Raw genomic sequence first — 21,980 nt, forward strand, 5'->3', positions numbered from 1 at the left:
CTAAGAATGCCACTTTCCATATGAGTAACGATAACAAACAGGATGCCATTGGCTCAAATGGAGATAACATTAGTTGAGATAATGCCATAGGAAGGCTCCATTGTGGAACTGAAGGAGTCTTGGGTGGAAAGGTTTTCAACTTACCTTTAAGGGGTTGTTTAGATAAGCGATGAGAAAAAACAGTCTTCCCATCTATTCTGTCATAGAAGGCTGATATCACAGCCATATGTACTTTAACAGATGACACTGACAAGCCCTGTCTTTGCAAGGACAGCAAATACTCGAAAATGCAAGCCAAAGGGGAGAAAAAAGGAGAAAACTTTAATGGTTCCAACTATGTTATAAAACGATCCCATTTACAATTGTAGGATTTCCTTGTTGATGCCTTCCTAGCATTCAAAATGGTTTGGACTACATCTCTTGAAAACTTTGGTTTGGTGGGTTCAGTAACCATGCTGTTAGATGCAATTTGGCAACATTGTGATGCCATACCTGATCCCTGTGTAATAGATCTGGTGCTGTAGAGAAGTGACTATATCTGCCCTGAGCCATGGATTGTAGGGAGGGAAACCATTCCTGACGAGGCCAGAAAGGAGCAATCAGAATGCAATGTTTGTGAAAATAACGGATCCTGCATAAGACCCTGGTTATTAATGGTGTTGGTGGGAAGGCATAGAAAAGGCCTGGTGCTCAAGGGACTTGAAAAGCATCTCCTATTGAAAATGGGTCCATGCCTGCCATGAAGCAGAACTCCTGGGCTTTTGAATGGGCTTGTGTGGCAAATAGGTTCACTATAGGGAATCCCCATGGTTGGAAGATTGGAAGGAGGTATTTCAACTCCATTGACCATTCATGTTGTGAGTGAAATACTCTGCTGAGTGCATCTGCTTTGATATTCTGTGCACCGGCTATGTGGATAGCATGAGGGAGTATGTTGTTCTGAATGGCCCATTCCCATAAAAGCCCTGGCCTCGGCTGCAAATGTGAGCGATGCTGTTCCCCCTTGCTTGTGTAGGTAGTATAACGCCGTGTATTGTCAGTGTGAATTTGAACTTGTCTGTTGAACAGGGTACCTTCAAAAGAAGCAAGGGAGTAATGGATCACTATAAGCTTTAAAACATTAATATGCAGCTTTGATTCATCTAAAGACCACGTGCCCTGGACTGATTAATTGCCACAATGTCCTCCCCAACCTAGATTAGAGGCATTGGTTGAAATAGAAACATTTGCACAAGGGGTATCCCTGGGTTAAATTTTCAAGATAAGTCCACCAAGCTAAGGACCTGAGGACTGACCTGGGAATTGACAACTTGACTTGTTGACTTGTTGCCGGGTTGTAATTTTGCACAAACCAATTTTGCAACAGTTTCATTCTAAGTCGGGCAAAAAATACCACACAAGTGGTTGATGCTGTGAGACCTAGTAGAGTCTGGATTAACAATGCAGACTGATACCTGTGTGGTATGAAAAACTGTGCCAAAGTTTGCAATCTTTTTACTCTCTCCTGAGTTAGGAATGCTCTACCTTGTGAGGAACTGAGTATATCCCCAATAAACTGAATGGTTTTAGACAGGATAAGAATCGACTTCTCTCAATTGACTAACAGACCCAAAGTAGTAATGGCTGTCACAATCATATGAACGTGTTCATGGAGAAACTCTGCAGAATCTGCTACCAGGAGCCAATCATCCAGGTAAGGATATATACTGCAGCCCTGTGACTGCAAGAACACTACTACTACAACCATACACTTAGTGAACATGCGAGGGGCTGATGATAGGCCAAATGGCAGTACTGTGTATTCAAACACTTCAGTTCCACATAGAAAGCCAAGATACTTTCTGTAGTTTCGATGAATGGATATATGGAAATAAGCATCCTTTAAATCAATAATGGCAAATCACACATTAGCCTCCAATAATTGAAGAACAGTGGATGAAGTGAGTATACGAAACTTTTGAAACTTAATAAACTTATTTAAGCCTCTCCGGTCAAGAATGGGATGTGTTCCCCCCTTCTTTCTTTTTGACTAAGAAGTATCTGGAATAAAATCCATAAGGGTTAGAAACAAAATCAACATTTTGCACAGCTCCTTTATCCAATAACACAGAAACATTCTCGTTTAGAGCAACTGAACAAAGCCCCGAACCAAAGGGTGGTAGAAACAGTGAAGGGGTTTCAGAGAAAAACAATATATAACCAGATTTAACAATAGAAAGGACCCATGAGTCTGTAGTAATACGTTCCCATGCAGGGAGGAAAGGACTCAATCTGTCCAGAAACGAGACAGAGGTGTTTGAGTCCTTGCAATCTAGTCAGAACAGAGGTTTCTGTCCTTGCGTAGATGACTTGGAAGAGTGAGGCTGGTTCTGTTTCCCTCTAGATCTACGTGCCCTCTTGGATGAAGGACGATAAGAGGAGGTATACAATCACTTCCCATAAAGTTGATGATATTGATGGTATTGGTACCTTCCAGAATGATGCTGACAAGATTGAGAAGCTTGAAAACAGGGTCTAGCCTGCTGAGGATGCTGTGGAGCAATCACACCCAGAGACAGCCATCTAATGATTTTTTTTCATTTGAGTTAATGAATCATCACTCTTTTTTGCAAACAGCAAAGCACCTTCAAAAGGAAAGTCCTCAATGCAACTCTTCTTATTGAGGGGAAGGGCCGTTGATCTTAGCCACACATGACGGCGCATCATGATGGCAGATGCCATAGATCTGGCTGAGCAGTCAGCGGCGTGCTTGCTTGCTGTCATTTGCTGTTTCGCAAGCCTGGTGGCCTCTTCCTGAACCAGTTTCACCAAGGCTCTTTGGTGATCTGGAAGGTCTTGCACAAAAACTGAGAGTCTCTCCCACAGATAAAGGTAATACAAACCTATTATTGTTTGATAATGGGTGATTCTAAAATTAAGTGCAGCAGAGGAGTAGACTTTTCGTGCCATGGCGTCCAACTTCCTTCCCTCATGATCAGCTGGTGCCGAAAGGGAACCGTGCCAGTACCAAGCCTGTACCTCTTCAGCCACCAGAGAAGATTGAAGTGGGTGACTAAACAGAAATTGACAGTCCTGTTGATTTAATTTATAATATTTCTGTTTTCTTTGATGTTGCTGGAATTGATGCTGGAGTCTGCCAAACAGTGTGGGTGATATCTAGGAGATCCTCTACTGATGGAAAGGCAATTGATGCAGGCGCGTCAGTATATATTTTTTTTTTTAATAAATTTTTTATTTTTCATAGCTACAAAACACTACACAAAACTATCACAAGGAAAGGGGAGAGGGAAGGGACAAAGGGGGGGGGTGGAAAAAGAAAAGGGGGGGAATGAACTACAAACACTAAACACTACACTTCAATGTTTCCCTTCATACTGTCAATACAAAAATAGCTCCATAAAATAATGATGGAGTGGTTAATCATACAGAGAATAAACATTTCAAATTCTGGTTAAACTTTCCTCCCCCTTCTAGGTCCCGGACGCAATTCTCTCTGTGCAACTGCTGTTGCGATGCTCTCCTCCTCCCCCCCCCTCCGGCTCCTCCTTTTCTTCGTTCTTGGTGCAGCAGAGTTCTGGGTTTTTATTCTCAAAATCCTTTAGTTGATCTTCTGATAATATCTTATAGGCCTGATCTTTATATCTGAACCATATTCCTTCCGGGAATAACCATTTGTACTTTATTCCATGGTCCCTCAGAAGTGCTACAAACTTTTTATATTTAAAACGCCGTTTCCGGACTAGAAATGGAACGTCCTTCAAAATCTTGACTTTCAAACCCATAAAGTCCAAATCCGCATTGTATGAGTTATATAGGATGGTGTCCCGAATCTTTTTAGATGAAAAGTCAATAATGATCTCACGAGGCAACTGTCGCTTTGTTGCATATTTTGAAGAAGCCCGACGGACCTCCAAAATGGCGCTTTTAACCTCTTCTTTAGTCGTCCTCGCGGGTGTCGCCAGTAATTCCGAGACCAAATCCCACAGATCCTCATTTTCCTCCTCTTTCACGTTTTGGAGACGCAAAATTGTCTGCGTTCGTTCCACCTGTAGCCCGATCAGCTGGTTCTCCACCAACTTCAGGTCCTTTTTTGTAGCCTTCACAAGTGACGCACTTTCCAGAGCAGACTTTTCTGCCCCCCCCGCTGCTGCCTTAATGGTTTTCACCTCGCTTTCAATTAAGCCCACCCTTTGATCAGTTTCGTTCAGCTTGTCAACAAAGGGTTTTATAGCTTCCACCACCGCCCTGCGTACCAACTCTTCGAGCGACTCCCCCTTCTGCAAGGTAGCCGAGATTGACTTACCGAGAGCGGGACTTTGCCTCTTTGCTGCCATTTGGGGGGGGGGGGGCGCCAACAAAATTCTGGAACTCAACGAAGGGGAAGAGCGAGTCTTCTTCAGATCAACCTCTCCTTCACAAACGCTTGTAGAACAGAAGGGATTCGCTTGTTTACAGGCTTCCGCCTGTTTCTTTTACTTGCCGTTTCTCGTTGCCCGGCGGCACTCGAGGCGCCGCGCACATCTGCCGGCCTCCATAGGGACAAACGGGCAATTCCCCCCCCGCATTGATTTCGGGGAGTTCTTCCCGCCGCGTCCCGGACCCTGGCTCCCTCCCTGGGAGTCCTGGGGGCTAATCCTTGCGGGTCAGCCGCCCGGTCAGGGTGCCCGGTCGTTTCCTCCCAGACCAGCCGAGAGGAGCGTCCGGCATGGCTGAGAAAACGAAACCGAATCCGCAGGCGCGTCAGTATAAAGAGCCTGTTAGATTTTACTCTTGGGCTTAGAGGTTGAAGAGGAGATAGCCAACTTTAATGCCCTAGCCATGCATAGCATTTGCTCCAAAACAGTCGATAGTCCTCATTAGGAGAGCAGGGTCCAGACTCACCCACTGCTTCCTCTGGGAAAGGATCAGAGGCCAAATCAGAGGCAACTTTGGAATGCGACTCCAGTTCTTCTTCTTCCAATTCCGAGAAATCAGTTGCAGGGAGTCAGGTTTGTTGCTGTGGAACCAATGAATGCACCTGCTGGAAGATGAAGGAACTACCGGATTTGGAACTGAAGGTCTCATCATCGGAACCAAGGAGCACTGTGTGGGTCGCGGAACTGGGGTCATTGGAACTGACTGAGGTGGCTGGAATGGAGACAGTACCAGAGCCAATTGGAGCCAATTTAGAAAATCTTGCCAATGTAAGGTTCTGCCAGGTTGATCTCAATTACTTCACTGCATGAGTCCAGAACTGCATGAGTTAAAGCTTTATGATAATCTACTAGTTCAGCAATTCATTACAGGTTCATTGCCAGGAATGAAGTTCTGTGCCAAGCCCCCAAGCCTATATGGAATTCTAAGCACAGCCCAGTTCCCACCCTTCCTTAGCTGCCAGCCTAGTCTAGGTTCCCACTTCCCATCCCCCAATAGCTAAAGCGTATGTGTAAGCAAAAGCAAAGCAAAATGACTAAGGATGAGAGCAAAGAGGGTGTTTTAGAAAGTTCAGGGGTTCCAAGGTTATGTATCCATGACAACGGTTCTTCTTCTCAGGAGATAGGCAGATAAGCACAGGAGGGACCCCCTCCTCTGTACGCTTTCATGGGACAGAGACAAAGAGACAGCCCCAGCTGTCTTTAACATTAGAGCACAATGTCCATTAGAGTCCAGTCCTTGGCCCAAGCTCTTATCAAGTAGGTCAGGGGGTTGTCAAGCCCCTGAAGTATGGCAGGGGATGCCAAGATCCTGACAGCCAGTTACTCACACCTCCCATTCCCAGAGCCAGTGACCATGTTGGAACCGATTGAGTCGGTTGTCCAAGTTGTTGTGCCCAGTGAGGTAATGTCAGGGTATTGCAAGTTGACTAGCCAATAGAACTGGAGCTGGATCCAAGGATGAAGGTGGAATCAGAAAGTTGTCTTGAGTTAAGTATTCAGCCTTCTCATCATGGAAAAGAGATGTTGGAAGCAATGACACAGTATGTGTTGGCTCCATGCTCTCCTCCTCCAAGACAATAGGTGGGGACAACGCTGGTGACCGGAGCAGTGCACTTCTGGATGGTGATGGTGTCTTTTCACAGTGCTTGGGCTTTGCCTTTGCTGCATGTAGCTCCAAAGATGCCCTCTTTTGTTGCTCACCGCTTAAGGAATGTTGCTTCTTCCGTTTGGTGAATGAGAAGGCAAAGGATCACTAGCAGTGGAACACAGATCCATAGAGGATGGTTGCGGAACTGGCAATGATTGTCTTGTCGGATCCGAAGAACGCCCAGTCAGAACCGATGTTGATTGGCTTTTACCGGGAGATGGCCCTTTCGCGGCAGATTGTTTCACTGCTGGTTTTTGAGGACCCTTTAACACTTACTCCCACAAAGCTCCCTTGAGGTAGGAGGCTCTATCACTCCTTGCCTTATGAGTGAATTTTTGGCCAATGACGACAAGCAGAGACATTGTGATCTTCACCCAGACTTAAAAGGCAAAGATTGTGCTTGCTAGTCTGAGTCATCTTTGTCTCACACTTAGAACATTTTTAAAATAAGGATTTTGAAGTTGATGAAGACATAGTGCTCCACTAACACTCCACTAAGAATCTCTCTCAACGTCAGTGAAAGAAGAACTGAGATTCAATGCAGGGGCGCTCAGCCTAGTCACACTGTTTTCGGTGTGAAAGCACGTGTGCAGTAGAGGCTGAGCACCCCCTTAGACACTTTAAAGCTACAAAAATCTCTCCATGGCTGGCCTGCACATGCACAGTCACAATGTGGGACTGCACAGAAGAACAATGACAAACCAGGTCATATTCTCTAATCCGTATCCTGCCATTATTCCTATGGGGAAAACTGTACTGGGGACTCGGGTGCATTTTTCAAGGGGAAAAAAGGAAACTCCACCATTTAAAAATAAATAGGATCCATGAGGATCCCTGCTTTCGAATGATTTTTTTGCGCTGGGCCAGCACCACCGTGATTGTTTCGGTGCTGTCTGTAGACTAGGGCATGAACGATGATACCACGGCCTTTTTGTTTTGTTTCAATATAAAAATCATACGAATTCATGAGGATCCGTTTAAAATAATCAGGATCCGACTTCTACCCACTCCCACAAAGCACCGCTTTTTACAGATTAATAAATCCAGTCGGCGTGAATGCCCTCGCTGCCCTTTACGAAAACACCCACGTCCTTCACAACCGAAATCTGCAGTATTCATTCTCTCTCACATGCGCCCGCAAGAAGATCTCTCGTATTTTGACTGGTTAGTTTTTCTGTCGCTGTGTGGAACTAGCGTCGCCTTTTGCCGTCGAACACTGATCACACGCACAACCGCGCATGCCCAATATTCTCTCGCTGAAGAGAACGAGTCCAGAACGAGTCAAGAGATCGCGTAATTACTGAATGGCTAATGCTCCCATCATTCAAGTTTGTAGCCCGCCCTTTTACGAGGACAAGCGTCTCCAGAAGCGAATCCCATGACTCTCTAGAGTATAGCTATAGTGAGGAGGGGTATTTTTATGGCCTGATATTATTATTGGTCAGAGGCCTTGTCTCTCAAACTCTCAAACTCTAGCCACGCCTCTTTCTCCACGCTTTGGCTTGTGAGTGGCTAGTTGTATGGTCAATCAGGGCGGGGGGCGGGCCAGAGTTAGGCTGTGAGGCCAGCCGGTTTATACTTCCTCTTTCGCCTGGTCTGGATTAGCAACAGCTATGGCGTTGCGGTGGACGGGGCCGGCGTTTTGGGTGGTAGCATGGCTTGTGGCAGGTAAAGATCCCAGTCTGTCAGACTGTTACACCTTGGGGAGGGCTTGCCACAGGTTCCGCAGGTGGAGATTCTTCCCCGTTGGACCTTGTTTCGGGAGTGGGTGAAGGAGGGAAGAGAGGCGATCTGGGACATCTGCATGCTGGGAGGGGGACTGATGTTGTTCTTCCCTTCGATGGGAGCCTGAGGGAAGTAGGGCCGCATCCTGAGAGAGGCCGTTGTACAGAAGCTTAAACGCTGGGGCCAAGGAGGTGTGGACACGGGAAGTATTTTTAAGGAAGGGAGGAAGAGAAGGGCTAGCACACATGATGAAAACGCTTCGTAGTTAAGGTATATTCTTTAAATCACTATTTTTCAACTATAATTTGTGCTCAGTTTTTGTTGTTCATAGAGGTATTAAAATGTAAGCTGAGCCATGTTGGATTCTGCTTTCGGTTGCAATCAATACGAGTAAAAACGGAAGGGAAGCTAAGCTGTTAAATATGTAACAGTATAGGGCTGTTAAGAAAGATTATAGGCCGACCGCCCACCTTTGAGTCAAACTGGCAGTATCTTCATCTGCTTTCCCCCACTATTCAGAAGATCTGTTGTGTAACTTCTAGTTTAACCTTAGTCTCCTGGTAGTTGGGGATCCAGTGTGGAGAATAACCGTTACTACAGCTAGTCGTCGCTTGCTCTTTCTGACGTTTGCTTTTATTAATGTAATTTAATATGTATGTATAGCCAGGAGTAGAATTGACTAATTGGAGGTACTCAGCTTTGTGTGAGGTAAGGATGGTTGTCTGAGTGAGCTGATGTGCATCCCTTTTAAGACCTTGGGTTAATTCATTTCTATAGGCAAACTTGATCTTGTCAGGTCTCAGAAGCTAAGCAGGGACAGCCTTGGTCAGTAATTGGATGGGAGATCTCCAAAGAAGACCAGAGTTGCAGAGACAGGCAATATCAAGTACCCTGTTAGTCTCTTGCCTTGAAAACATCAGCAGTGGTTAACTATGACTTAATGGTGCTTTCCACCATCATACTGTAAGCACCAGTCTGGTTCAGCCAAGTTCAGGTTAACAGAAATCTCAGTGAAACACAAACAAAAAATTATCTCAGTTTCTTTTAATTCTTGTCAGTATTGTAAAACTTAATAGTCAGATATTTTCAGTGGGGTGGCTCCTATTCTATGATTCCTCTGAGCAAAGTTTATTTACTAATTTTTTACTAAAATATTTATATTTCCTGTTGGCTCAAGTTTGTAGTCTTCTTCCACCTTAAGTGGGCTTTCTGTTGGAGGAAGAACCACTTAAGGCTAATTGAAAGACATTTGGATTCCACCCCCCAATTGTCATCTTGGCTTTATGCTGTTCAGGGGAAAATCTCTGTTAATGCTAAGACTATAAAAAGAGTTTGAAGGATGTTCTCATAGCTGCTGATCAGCTGATGATTGGTCAAGAAGGCAGGTGCTGGAACAGATTGCTCCTACAGCTACAGTAGGAAGTGCTGCCTTTCTTGTAATAAATAGGTTGGGTGGATATTGCTGTTGTGAGTTTAGTGATGAGAAAACATGTTCTCCTCAGGTTTTTCTGAACTGTTGCTATTTTGTTGAATATTTGGATGGAATTATATTGGGAAAAACTGTCTTGAGGATATTGCAGAAAATATTCAAAACTATTACTGTCCTGAATTCTGCTGGTATGGGATTCTGGTAGAATATCTGGGTCCTTCTTAATCTTGTCTTTGAAAGAAAAATAGCTAGCCCTGACAATTGTGAAGAAAATGTACAGACACTGAAGGGCAATCTTGAAAGACCACATTGGTGGTATGTAGTACAATTGATTATTGTGGTTAGATGTCCAAAGGGGCATAAGTTGTATTTCCAGGTAGCTGGTACACACAAACTGTTGTGTCTTTGTAGAGCACCCAGAATTCAGATATGTATGTGTGTGTGAATTGTAACCATGAGCTGACAATTGTTATGCTGCCACCTATGTTGGGAAATAGGGGCCAAGCTTATGAAGGAATATATTTTATTGACTTCAGTGCGTCTGTCTTCCGAATAAAGTGCTTAAGGTTAGATATCTAGTCTGTAGCTGAACACATGGTATATAGCCCATCCTAGAGAGAGAGGGGAAAGTTTTTTGGGATTATTTCCTAAAGGAAAACTTTTGTTATGAGTGGAAATATTATATTTCTGAATATTAAAATTCTCTACACTCAACATTTATTTCTATCTAATGAATAGTCATCTATCTTTAGAAATGTAAAATGTAATGATTTTTAAGTCTCTCTGAACTGAATGAACATCTGAAGGTAACTACAAATGCTATAATCTACCCCATCAACAGCCTACTTGCAGGTTCATCTTAAATGCTGTACTTCAGCTTAGGCTAACCTGGGTCAGCTGCAGTTCTTATATCTTCATAAAGAAATAAGCCAAAGCTCCCAAACCGATAAACTAGCTGTTTGGTGAGTGTGCCCCTTGCCCCCCATTATATTAGTACACATAAGAGAAGCTGTACAAGAAAAAAAATGCAGGTTTAGAAAAATAATAATCTTGTACCACTTCTTTCATCTACATTCTAATGAACTAGTGGGTAGAAAATATATACAGATACCATGTTGGCAATATAAACATAAAATTGCACATGTTTACTGTCAATATCTGCTTTGTTTTTATGTAACCTGTAGTGTGGTTTAATCCTGGCTTCAAGGTTAACCTGTGGAAAGAAAATGAAGAAAACTGTTGTAGCTAGAGAACTGAGCCCACTGGAAGCACTTGGAGTTAGTCTGGCTCTGTAATTCTGCCTTTAGAATCCTGAGCAAAATATAAACCCTCCATGGTTGTAAACTCCCAATTGCCAATGTTGGCTAATGAGTTATATCATATGTGGCAGAAGCACTTGATATGCCACATTTTTAATTAAAAAAGCGGCGACTGATGTGCTGGCTCCTCATTCCGTTCTCAAAGTGGGAATGAGATCCTTCTCAGGAACAGTAGGATCTGGCATTAAATTCTCACGGATGGGAGGAGAGAGATCCTTCCCTAAAACCCAATCCATGTACTATGTGCAAGATACAGTCAGTGTACTTGTGTCAGTGCTTCTGTTCCAGACTCTATGTTGGACTACTTTGCTTGAAAACAGCCTGAAAATTCTTTGAGCCTGGATTCATCCACTTCCATATTTTGTAATCTGTTCTAGTTGCTTTCTCTTCCATTAATGCTTGCTTTAGAAGTACCATGCAATAATTTTGTAGGTAAAAGAGAACTAAAGTTCAAACTGTGTTTTCTGTAAACAAACCTTATCTACCCATGCATCAGAATTACATAGTAAAACATCAGGTGCTAGAATGAACTGCATCAGTTCAGAGTGGAGGTAGGAAACTGTTTTTTTTTAAAAGACTAAAGCTCCTTGTATTTAAACCTTGCTTAAAATAGTAACTTTACCAGTTGTATCGTTCTATTTCAGGTATTTTTGCTAATGAATTCAACGTATTACGATCTCCTGAGTCAGTCATTTTCCGTCAGGGAAGCTGGCCAATACCTGGAGAGCGAATTCCAGATCTGGCTGCATTATCCATGGGCTTTTCTGTTGAGGAAGTATGTAATTCATTGTGTGTCTCTTCAGTCACAGTAATTGTTACTAGTTTTGATAGCTGAAGTAGGCCTAACCTAGGCAGTTGCATGTGTCACGCGGCACTCTTGTTATTTGGGGATTTTGAACAAAAACGCAAGGTGGAAAAATAGGTTGCATTTTTGTTAGGTATGTTTCGTCAAATCATATTTAATTTACATGTACTACAGTTCTGTCTTTTCTTGCCCCACAATTTAATTTAGTGTCCACAGGGGAATGCGTAGTTGCTGTATATAGGGTGATATACACAATAACCCTCATAACAACCTGTGGGGTAGGTTAGACTGAGTGTGTGACAGACTCAAAGTCACCCAGTAAGTTTCATGGTGGAGCAGTGATTCAAATCTGGGTCTCCTCAGTTCTGGTCTAATGTTCCAACTACTATATGCAGTAGCTTTCTGAGTGTTGCTGATGTGTTTTTTTCACCTGTAAATGTCTCTAACCACATGAACTGCAGAAACCTTTAATGATCATCTTATCAGTGCTCCATCATAAATTGGAAATAGCTTTTTCATTTGAGTCTAATTTGCACTGTTTGTTTGTCTTTTAACATTTCTTTTTAAAAGATTGACTTGAAAAGCAATCCTTCCTTGATTACAGGACCTCTCCTGGCCTGGACTTGCAGTAGGTGATCTCTTTCGGCGTCCTCGAGCTACAGTTCTGGTCACGGTGACAGGGATAAACAAGTTAATGCTACCTGAGAACAGTATCTCTTACCCAGTTGAGAATGTAAGTACTAAAATACTGTAGATTAAGTATCTGTTCTGGTGATAGCCAAAATGTTTGTCTGTCTCCCTATTTCTCTATATAGCACACACATATGAGCTTTTATAAAGCTGTACTGGTTCATTGCTTTTGAACTGTATGCTTCAATTATGTTATGCCAATTTAAACTGCACATTTTGGTAGAAGATCTCAGTGCCTTGCAGTCTATCTGGTTTTGGAAAACTTAGTTTTTCAGTAAATCTATATACTGAAGCCTCTTCTCATCTTCTATGTGAAAGGGCACTGTGAGTTTTCATTATTGATAGATACTGTACTTGCTGTTATAGATGCAGAGGAGTTAGCCGTGTTAGTCTGTGGTAGTACAATCAAAAAGAGTCCAGTGAGGCATTCAAGCAGCAGTCATTCAACCAACAATAGACAAAACATGGAGCACTTCAAACTTGAAAGCCTTATGAAAACACAGCTGTGTAGACTGAGGATACTTCTGAAATGTATTAAAATGAAACAATTGGAATTCACCTATGCACTGAAACAAGTTTAAAGAGTAAGAGCATAGTCTGGGTTACCATTTTTATCCAATAATGACATATTAAGTGTGTAGGTTCAGCTTTGCTTTTGGCAAGCTACCTGAAAGTCTAAAGTTTTCACTGAAGAGAGCTTGAAATGGTGCTAATGAACCTGGCTGCTTGTACCCTAAGAATAACAGTTTGATGCATCCTCTTCTCTAATGTAGTTGTCCTTTGAATACTGACTGTAGAATTGCATGTTTCTGTAACTCTGGGGAAACTAGCTAAAATAGTTTCTGCATACAGATAGCCTTCCTAAAATTAATGTGGAATCAGTTAATTTTTCATAAGTGGCTGATGCCTGAATTATGGTTTCATACAATGCATAGTTAATTAGACAGATATACAAAGTTCTCATTTCCTTAAACTGGGATTTTTATATTCTTCTAGGCTGTTCCTTTCAACCTGGATGGTGTTGCAAATGCGATTCATACTTTGTTTTCTGAGGAAACGCCTGTAGTATTACAGCTTGCTCCCAGTGAAGAGGTTGGTGCCATTTCCTTTCTGAAAGCACTTGACATGATTCAAATCACACTCTGTGCATGCTTCCAAATAGGAACTTATATAAAGCTTATGTTATTGGAAACCAATTGCTTGTTCTACATGCATTTTTTCAAGGCAGTTCAGTATTTACTCTTGTATTGAACAATGGTGCTTTTTTCAGAGAGTGTACATGGTGGGAAAGGCAAACTCTGTATTTGAGGATCTTTCCGTCACACTACGACAACTTCGGAATAGATTATTCCAGGATAATTCCATTCTGAATTCTCTTCCCCTCAATTCTCTGAGCAGAAACAATGAGGTAAGACACGACTAGATATTGGACAAGAATTTTTAAGATCTGTCTCCTGTTTTTAATTTAAAATTGTTTATGTAGTCTTTTATTTAAAGTTCTTTAAAAGTTGAATTCTCTATGCAGAATGAAATGTTTAAAGGGTGGAGGTTTCTTCTGCACAGCCTCTCAAACACTTGTTTTAACTATCATCAAATTCTGACTTCATTGTGGGAGCTAGTTGGCGTTATTAGCAAAGATAGCTGCTTAACTTGTAGTGATATACCCCAGTGCAAAGCATTCGTGCACAGATTTCATTTAGGCAAATCTGTCAGACATGGTCATCTCAAGACATAATTTACTCTTAACTGAAATTCATTTGTCAATTACTTACTAATTAAATGATTAGTAAGCAGAAGTGTGATAATATTGGCTCAGATGACAGAAGTGAGAACTAATATTTATTTATTTATTTATTTATTTTATCGTATTTATATTCCACCCTCCCCGCAAGCAGGCTCAGGGCGGATATAAGATATAAACTGACTTGGACTCTTCACCATGAATTAAATGTTCAATCACTTGGTTCCTGTTAAAATGAAGTATTCTTTCCTTAGGTTGATCTGCTCTTTCTGTCAGAATTACAAGTCCTGCACGATATCACAAGCTTGGTAAGCAAAGACTGTTTTTTAAAAAACAAACATTTAATTTGACTGTGGGATTGGCAACTGGCACCCCATTGGCAGAAACCAGGACAAAAGGAGGCTGCCAGTTGTCCCCAGGCTCAGTGGCAGCAGACACTATGTAATTTTCCAGCCATGTAACTTTTCAAGTGGCTTAATGCCAGCTGGCTGAGAGAGCTTTGAACTGGAAAGAAGAAACATAACATGTGGTTTCTGAATAAATGGCATTTCCAAATGAACAGCTGTAGAATAAAGACAGAAGAGAGATCCTGATCAGATTGTCAAGTGGCAAGATTATTTATTTACATTATTTATAGTCCACCTTTTTCATTGACACTCAAGGTGGCTTGCACAATGTAAGCCAATACGATGTACAACTAGTAAGCAATGCAATAGGACTAGGAATTGTAAAAATCTGAAAGAGAGCTGGAGTCCAAACAGAGCATAAGTATTAAATATGGCATGTAAAACAGTGCAAGACATAGTATTACATCACTAGAAACATAGTGCACTTTCCTGGACCAATCTGTTATCATGTAGCCCTATTATCTTTATAAAAATGCCTTCCTGAACAATTCTGTTTTACATAGTTTCCATTGGCAGAAGAGTGGGAGCCCTCCTGACCTCCTCAGGCAGGCCATTCCAGAGGGTGGGGCCCACTACAGAGATGGCATAGGTCCAGGCAATTGTTCTTGCCCATCTGCAGACTTCAAATTTTTCTGAAGTCCTTTTCTCAGGTTTGTAGGAAAATCTGTCTTGTCTGTTCATGGCCTCAATCTCTGGATTTAAGAATTCACAGATGGGGGCCACACTGAAAATTAGATGTACTGATTTTACGTTCTTGCATTTTCTTCAGTGTCCCCACAAATCCTACAATAGCGTTCTAATAACATGCAAATCTATTAAGAGCAGAATTAACAATTTTTTAGCCAGTTGGCTGACCTAATTCAAGATGGTAATAATTTTCAGTACCAGTACCCCAAATAGGTCACCATTTCAAATTATGACACATACTTCATACCTTTAATTTTAGAACAGCAAATTAATTTATCTATGATTTAAATATATGATACATTTCTCTAGTATGTGGGAAACAATTTTAATTGAAAATATCCCTTTTCACTTGGACTTTTTTTTTCTTCACCCCCTTTTTTTCCTGCTGTCTCCCAAGCTTTCCAGGCACAAGCATTTAGCAAAGGATCATTCACCAGACCTATATTCTTTGGAGCTCTCTGGGTTGGAAGAAATTGGTAAACGTTATGGAGAAGATTCACAGCAGTTCAAGGATGCCTCTCAGATTCTTGCAGACTCACTGCAAAAGGTAAGAGAAACATAGTTAAAGTGAGATTTTTTTTGAGTGGCAGAAGTGCTAGCCTAAAGATGGTGGATGTTTTCCTTTACTTCCAACCTAGCTCTTCCCTCATCAATGGATTGCATAACAGTGGGTTGGATCCAACCCAATTTTCTGCTGATAAAAAAGAAGGGAAGCATTCTTCGACACCCACAGAATCTGAATTCTTTAAAATTATGTGGGATGAAGGGGGGTAATTGGTGGATGACTGAACTCTAGAATTAGAGTTAATAGTCAAATCAGAATCTCTAGTCGTAGTGAGTGTTCATTATGCATTTGTAAGTGATGTAGGTCAGTAGTATTTAAGGGGGAAAAAATGGTTTATACTCAATCTTGGAAGAATGTTTTTGTCTTGTTAGGTATTAACTTTAACTTTAATGATACTGCTCATACAGCCTATTCGGCTCTGAGCAGTGCCACACTAGAATTAGTTATTATAGGAAAAATCTTTTAATATATAATCTGTATAATATTAAAATTTAGCAAGTTTTTCTTTAAACAATTGGGAGAGGAACTTGGCTACTGCTAAAGTAGTATTAAAATCCACCCCTGCTAAGAGGAGCCTCAAATTGTCCTCTATATTTCCTGGGTCCTGGATATAGGGCTGATCCATCTGTCTCTTGCCGCGTTTAGAGTATTACATTCAAATAGACAGTGCTGAACAGTGTCTATTTGGCCAGAGCCACATTGGCAGAGTCACTCAGAATAGGGAACCCTATTTAAACGTCCCAGCAACTGTCCTGATGGAATGGCGTTCAATCTGGCTAACATAAATAATCATTGATAACGTGGAACTGTCAAGAAATCGAAGTAAGCTGGAAGGGATTGTGGCAATGTTAAACCCAAGTATATCGGTGAGCATACTCTACATGCTCTTATCATAGTGCTTCTATAATCCACTTAAACAACCTAAAATTGAAGAGAGAGCTGCTGAAGGCCCTTGTTCTTTCAGATTATGAGGGTTAAAGCCCAAGGCCTGGACATGGTTTTTGATCAATTTACTCCAAGGGCTTTGATAGGAATTGGTCTGTAGCAGGTGCACATAGCCATTTGATTCCATGGAGAACAGGGTTTTAATCCAAAACCTGAAGCTTGCCACCCATACCCATGCTTCAAAGGACCTAAGTCCCAATTCTGCCCTCAATGATACTCCAGCTACGCAGTTAGGGGCACCAGTAATTTTCCGAAGAAAATGATGGAGGAGGGAGTCAATCGATTCTCCAGACTTCAACCCACACAGGTGCTCCATATAAAAATTGTGAGTCTACTTTGCTGTTAAAGACAATGATGGCAGCTGGGATGTATTGTCTGCCTTTAGAATAAAAACACGAATTATTGCCTTCATGGTTATAAGCGCTATGGTCCGAGCATTTCTAATGTGAGCTGTCCAGGAGATATTTGAGCGAAAATAAATCCCAAGATATTTGAACATAGTAACTTGTTCAATAAGATTTCCATTTACACGCCAGAGATGGTTGTTCTGGCATAGGGATCTAGAGAACTGCATCACTTTGGATTTATTGTAGTTTATAATCAAACCGTCTGAGGCACAATATTCTGCAAAGGAGGATAGAAGTTGATGTAGACCCACTGGGGTTCTAGATAACAACACAGTATCGTTGGCATATAGTAATACTGGGATAGCAGTATTTGACAATACAGGGGGATGGAACTGTTTATCATTTAATTTGCAAACCATATCGTTGATATAGAGGTTAAATAGAATAGGGGCCCTTGTTTTGTATTTATAGATTAACAATTACAAACCTCAAAAGGCACAATCAGATTACTTTGTGCACGTTTTTGTGAAGGTATGTTGTAGCTATGTGTTCAGAAGAAGTGAAGCTTGTAGTAAGCACCTAATTGCAACCCAAGATCCCTTATAAGATCCCTTGCACTATAAAGAGAATGATTTCCTAAAACAAAATGTGCTCCTTGAAACCTAATAAATTTAAAGTGCTTCTAAGAAATCCTTGTTAATAACTTGTAGCCTTGCTTTCTTTTCTTTAACAGAAGCTCATTGCTCGCATCACTGGAAATAGCTTTTGTAACAGTATTTCAGTAGCACTTCTTGATGATGCATAGTACTGCTATTAGAGGAAGAGAAAACCTGGAAAATTCTCTTCACTTAATCTTTGCTTAGTATCTAGCTTCACTAATTCTGGCCTGAGAACAGTGGGACTGGGTATAGAACATCATATGGCACATTCCTGTTTCTTAAAATTGCAGACTTAATTTTTTTTCCTATTTTCACTGTGAACAAAGTGACCAACTTGCAAGTTTTTTCATAATTGCAGATTTGGCCTGGTCTCATAATGGTGGCAAGGCTTCAGGCCTATTGGGCTGGCTGTTCCACCTACGGGTTGCTGGGACATATTAACAAATCTAGAACTAAATGGAGCTAAGAGAATCCCGCTCTGCTGTCTTGTCAATTGCAACTTGAGTGGTATGCCATCTGCTGCGTGGAGTTTTAAACTTTTTTCTTTTCAGTTTGCTGATGAGATATACAACCTCTATGGTGGGAATGCAGTAGTAGAAGTGGTAACTGTGAAGACATATGACACTCCCTTTGTGAGGAAGTCACGATCCATTCTAGAGACCTCACAGGTTTGTATAAGCATTTAATCTTGCATCAGTCCAAAATATCATTATTTGAGAGCCTCATGGATTTTAGGGGTGTATCCAAGCAAGTTATTTGAAATGCAGTCTGACAGTAATAACTCATCTACATCATTCCTTGAGCTTTATTATTTGATCTCTCTTCCCCTCCACCTTACTTTTAAGAACTAAATGGAAGTTACTTTGAATTCATCTCAATGTGGTTGCTTCAGTTTTAATGTGAAGTAAGGATCAGCAACTTATTCAGACAAAGGCTTCAGGAGACACTTCATAAGCGAAAAGCCTATTATATCTAATCCGTTTTCTATACTTTTATGGGCATACAGGCATACAATTGCAGTAAATGAACACAATGGAATTGCTGTGCAACTTCTTCTGAAGTATTTTTTAAATGAAAATCATGAGCCAGCTGCCATTCCCCAAAGTTTAAAATTAATAAATTTGGACTAGCTTAACTTTTAAACTTTTTTCCCATTGTATTTCCAAACTTTTCTATAGAGACTAGAAACTAAAAAAGTAGCCAAAAATTTCAGAATACTAATCCCTGAAGTATATGCAAGCATACTTCAGGAATTGCAGTGCCCATTGCTGAAGTGGAAGAAGTGTTTAATTTACACTGGTTGCAACACAGGGATCCCATTCCCCAGGTGGAAGTGGTGGATCCCCCACTTTCACCATCTGCCCCCCTACATCCACTTCCCTGGCTTGTGGGGGAGGAAGGCATGGCAATGGGCCTTCCAGATGTGCTCTGGGGCGGTGCGACGACATCACTGATGTCATTGCACTGCCCCGAGAGCATTCATGTACTTCACTGCAGGCCGATTTGGGCCCATTTGAAGCCCAAATTGGCCCACGGAAGAGCGTGCACACACTCCTGTGTGGTACCGTCATTGGAAAAGACATCATCATGCAGCCTTGGCTGCTGCATGTGCACAAGTAAAACACAAAGTGGGGAAGGAGGAGGGCAAGAGCCAGGTCTCTCCCCTTCCCGCTGGAGGGTATGGGGACCTGGCAACCCTATTGCAACAACATACTTAGATAAAGCAGAATTTGTACATAGCCAGAATAATCCTTGTTTTTTCTTTGGGAGATCTGTATTATTCTGTCTAGATACTGAACAACACTTTTTTAAAAAATGACATTTTCTTCTCTTGCTATAGACCACCCCTGGAAATCAGTATAATATAGGATATCCATACAACTTTAACTATGCTGTGGTCTTCAACATAATTTTGTGGATCATGATAGGCCTCATCATAGCTGTGATTGTCATTTCCTACAATCTCTGGAATATGGATCCAGGCTATGATAGCATCATTTACAGGATGACCAACCAGAAGATCAGGATGGATTAAACACCAGTTAAATCAAACTTGAGGAGGAGTCAGCTTTCTTCCAGTGGTTCAGTATGGAGTTCCTTTAACAGTGCAACTGTTTCTGTGAAGTTTTTGCTTTTTTAACTTGAAGATATATTTGAAAGGTTGGTAGAGTTGAAAAGCGCAATGGCTGTGAAATTGTAATCTAACTTCCGCTGAACACATTCATGTAAATGATTCCCATAGAGTATGCATTCAGTTCCTCTGTATTTCTGGTTAGTAAACAATGCACTGAAAGTAAGCTGGCAGCATGTTTTGTCTTAAATTCTTTACACTGGAAGCTTAGGATGTTGAGGCAGTGTTAGGTACTGAATTCATTGTAAATGTTTTGTGTAAATACTTTAAATTGTTTGTTGATAGGGATTTAGTCCTGTTTATGCTGAATCATCAGTATGAAACCTTTAATAGAATAGCTCTTGTTAAATAGAATTTAGTTTGTGTGCTTACACTTACTTTCAATAAAGTGAACCTTTGTATGAAAATTTCATGCAGGAAAGATCCAGAATGAGAAAAATAAACAATGACGCATGTTGCAGCAGTGCAGTTGAAATGTTATGAATTACTCCAGAGAAGACCCTATTAATAAACATAGCTTTATTAATACCTTATTCTTTGTAAAGGACAACTATAGAGTGATTGTGGACCAAAATCAAAAAGACAGTGCAATTCTTCGATCCACCCTCACCTGATATTATGCAGTTCCTGTAAAAACATGGAGCATGTTCCCAGTTAACTTTGCTGATCAAGTGACATACTAGAAATAGTTCCCAGTTACAGTGGGTCTGATACCATATTCCTGTTTCCAAAGCAGAAAGCAACTAATTTGTAAGTCCATTTCCCACGTGCTTTAAGTTTTACTTGCATATAGATAATGGATAGGATCTTTATTTTCTGACTTAAGTTAATGAAGTGCTGGGTATGAAAATGAAGCATAGGATTCCTAACAGGATTGAACCAGAGGTACTATGCGGGAAACTTGAACTGGATTAAAATAACTGATCCTTCTACTGAAGTAGATAGTTCCGTAACTTTTTCTGATCCTCAAACAATCCCTGTAGGCCCTTCCTGAGAACTGAAAACAAACTAATCACTTAGAGGTTGCACATAATCTTGTGAGTTGGTAAGAGGCTTTGGTTAACATCCATCTTGGAATTAAATGTTTAAACTATCAGCTGTAGATTTTTCAGTATTTATCAGTTGTTGTTAGTTCAGTAAACTTATATATTAAATTGATTAAGATTTGAACAGAGCCCTGAAGCCTCCCTGATTTCAATAGGATTTAAATTTGTTTCAACTAGGATCCACTTTATATACTAGATATATAAAGATATCTCTAGATATCTCTCTCTCTCTCTCTCTCTCTCTATATATATATATATAATCTGAGGATCTTCTCATTTTCATGTGTTAAGAATATAATTTTCCCCAGGGGATTTTTTTTAGAAATTTGATTTAAAGCCACGGAACTCCTTTATTTTCTGTGTTTCCATTGAGGGGGAGGAAGACTCTTCCCTGCCTGTAACCTTGTGCAGCTCACCTTTGTGATCTGAGGGAAGAATGTGCAAGAACTGAAAAAGAGCATGATAGAAGGGAACACAGCATTTTAATATGCAGGGGAGGAAGAGCAAAAACCTAAAAATAACCACCACCCATGATGGAGAGAGTTGCAGAAAACTTTGTGTGTAACAGTAACTTGGAGTAAATAAATGTGCAAGATGATTCTTAAATGTTTTAAATAAAGTAATGCATTTTCTCTGATTTATGGCCCCTGGGTTACAAGTCAGGTAGCTCTTTGGAAGATCAAATATTTTATTAGGATAAGTCAAGTTGGCTGGCTTGCTAAACTTGAGTCTTAAGCACCGACAATAACAGAATGAGGTTAGATCTTACCAAGTTAGACTGTGCAGTATAGTTGTGTCAAAGATCACTTGCTGTTTAGTACACTAGTGAAATTTTTCAGATGTGAACATACCAAGTAAATGCTTATCCTGTGTCTTTTAGGGTTAACCCTAACCTTTGATATTTTTGTGTCTGTCCTCAAGCACAAATGCATTATAAACAATCTTTGTGACTTGTGTAAAATAAAATGTGCTGGAACTTCTCAAAATCTGTGTTACCGGTACCTGCTGATTATTCTAAGTTACTGCATTTAGTCTCTCATTTATTTGTACGGTTTGATTCCTAGACAATGTAAGATACTGGCTTAGTAGAAAATACACTTTTCTATGGTGATAGTAAAAACAGAGAACACACGCTCTAAGTAGCACAAACCCCATCCCTGGTTCGTTATGGCCTCTCGTGACGATGAGAAACAGCTGAGTTGTCTGAACACTTTCCTGAAACAATTCTGAGGTTGAGTACAAGTCTCAACCCCGGTACACCCTTCACATATTGGAAGAGCATCGTAATACACAGTACAAGCCCCAAATTCTGCATGTTAACTACAGTGGCGAAGAAAGGAATGGGGAGGCCTGGCTTCATATACTACCTCAAGGTAACTTACCACCTCTTAGCAGCTGGAAACCAGTATGCACAGTAATTG

General features: G+C 41.0%; 1 protein-coding gene across 1 annotated transcript; it reads left to right on the forward strand.

Annotated features, from left to right (window-relative positions):
- The first annotated feature begins 7,630 nt into the window (after window positions 1-7,630).
- On the forward strand, window positions 7,631-21,577 carry ATP6AP2 (ATPase H+ transporting accessory protein 2). The gene is made up of 9 exons (XM_054973132.1): window positions 7,631-7,731; window positions 11,181-11,311; window positions 11,946-12,074; window positions 13,028-13,123; window positions 13,302-13,439; window positions 14,027-14,080; window positions 15,264-15,413; window positions 17,934-18,050; window positions 19,223-21,577. Exons 1-9 carry the CDS (start codon window positions 7,677-7,679, stop codon window positions 19,415-19,417), a joined length of 1,065 nt encoding a protein of 354 aa, XP_054829107.1. The 5' UTR covers window positions 7,631-7,676; the 3' UTR covers window positions 19,418-21,577.
- The last annotated feature ends 403 nt before the right edge of the window (window positions 21,578-21,980 follow it).

Source organism: Eublepharis macularius, chromosome 3, assembly GCF_028583425.1.
Source record: "Eublepharis macularius isolate TG4126 chromosome 3, MPM_Emac_v1.0, whole genome shotgun sequence".
Taxonomy (NCBI): Eukaryota; Metazoa; Chordata; class Lepidosauria; order Squamata; family Eublepharidae; genus Eublepharis; species Eublepharis macularius.

Bases quoted from the DNA above. Each gene is read 5' to 3' on its own strand.
- ATP6AP2 (XM_054973132.1), top strand. From the start codon at position 7,677: ATGGCGTTGCGGTGGACGGGGCCGGCGTTTTGGGTGGTAGCATGGCTT. The intron at 13,440-14,026 runs GTAAGACACGAC...TTCTTTCCTTAG, and splicing joins CTCTGAGCAGAAACAATGAG to GTTGATCTGCTCTTTCTGTC. The intron at 15,414-17,933 runs GTAAGAGAAACA...TTTTCTTTTCAG, and splicing joins TTGCAGACTCACTGCAAAAG to TTTGCTGATGAGATATACAA.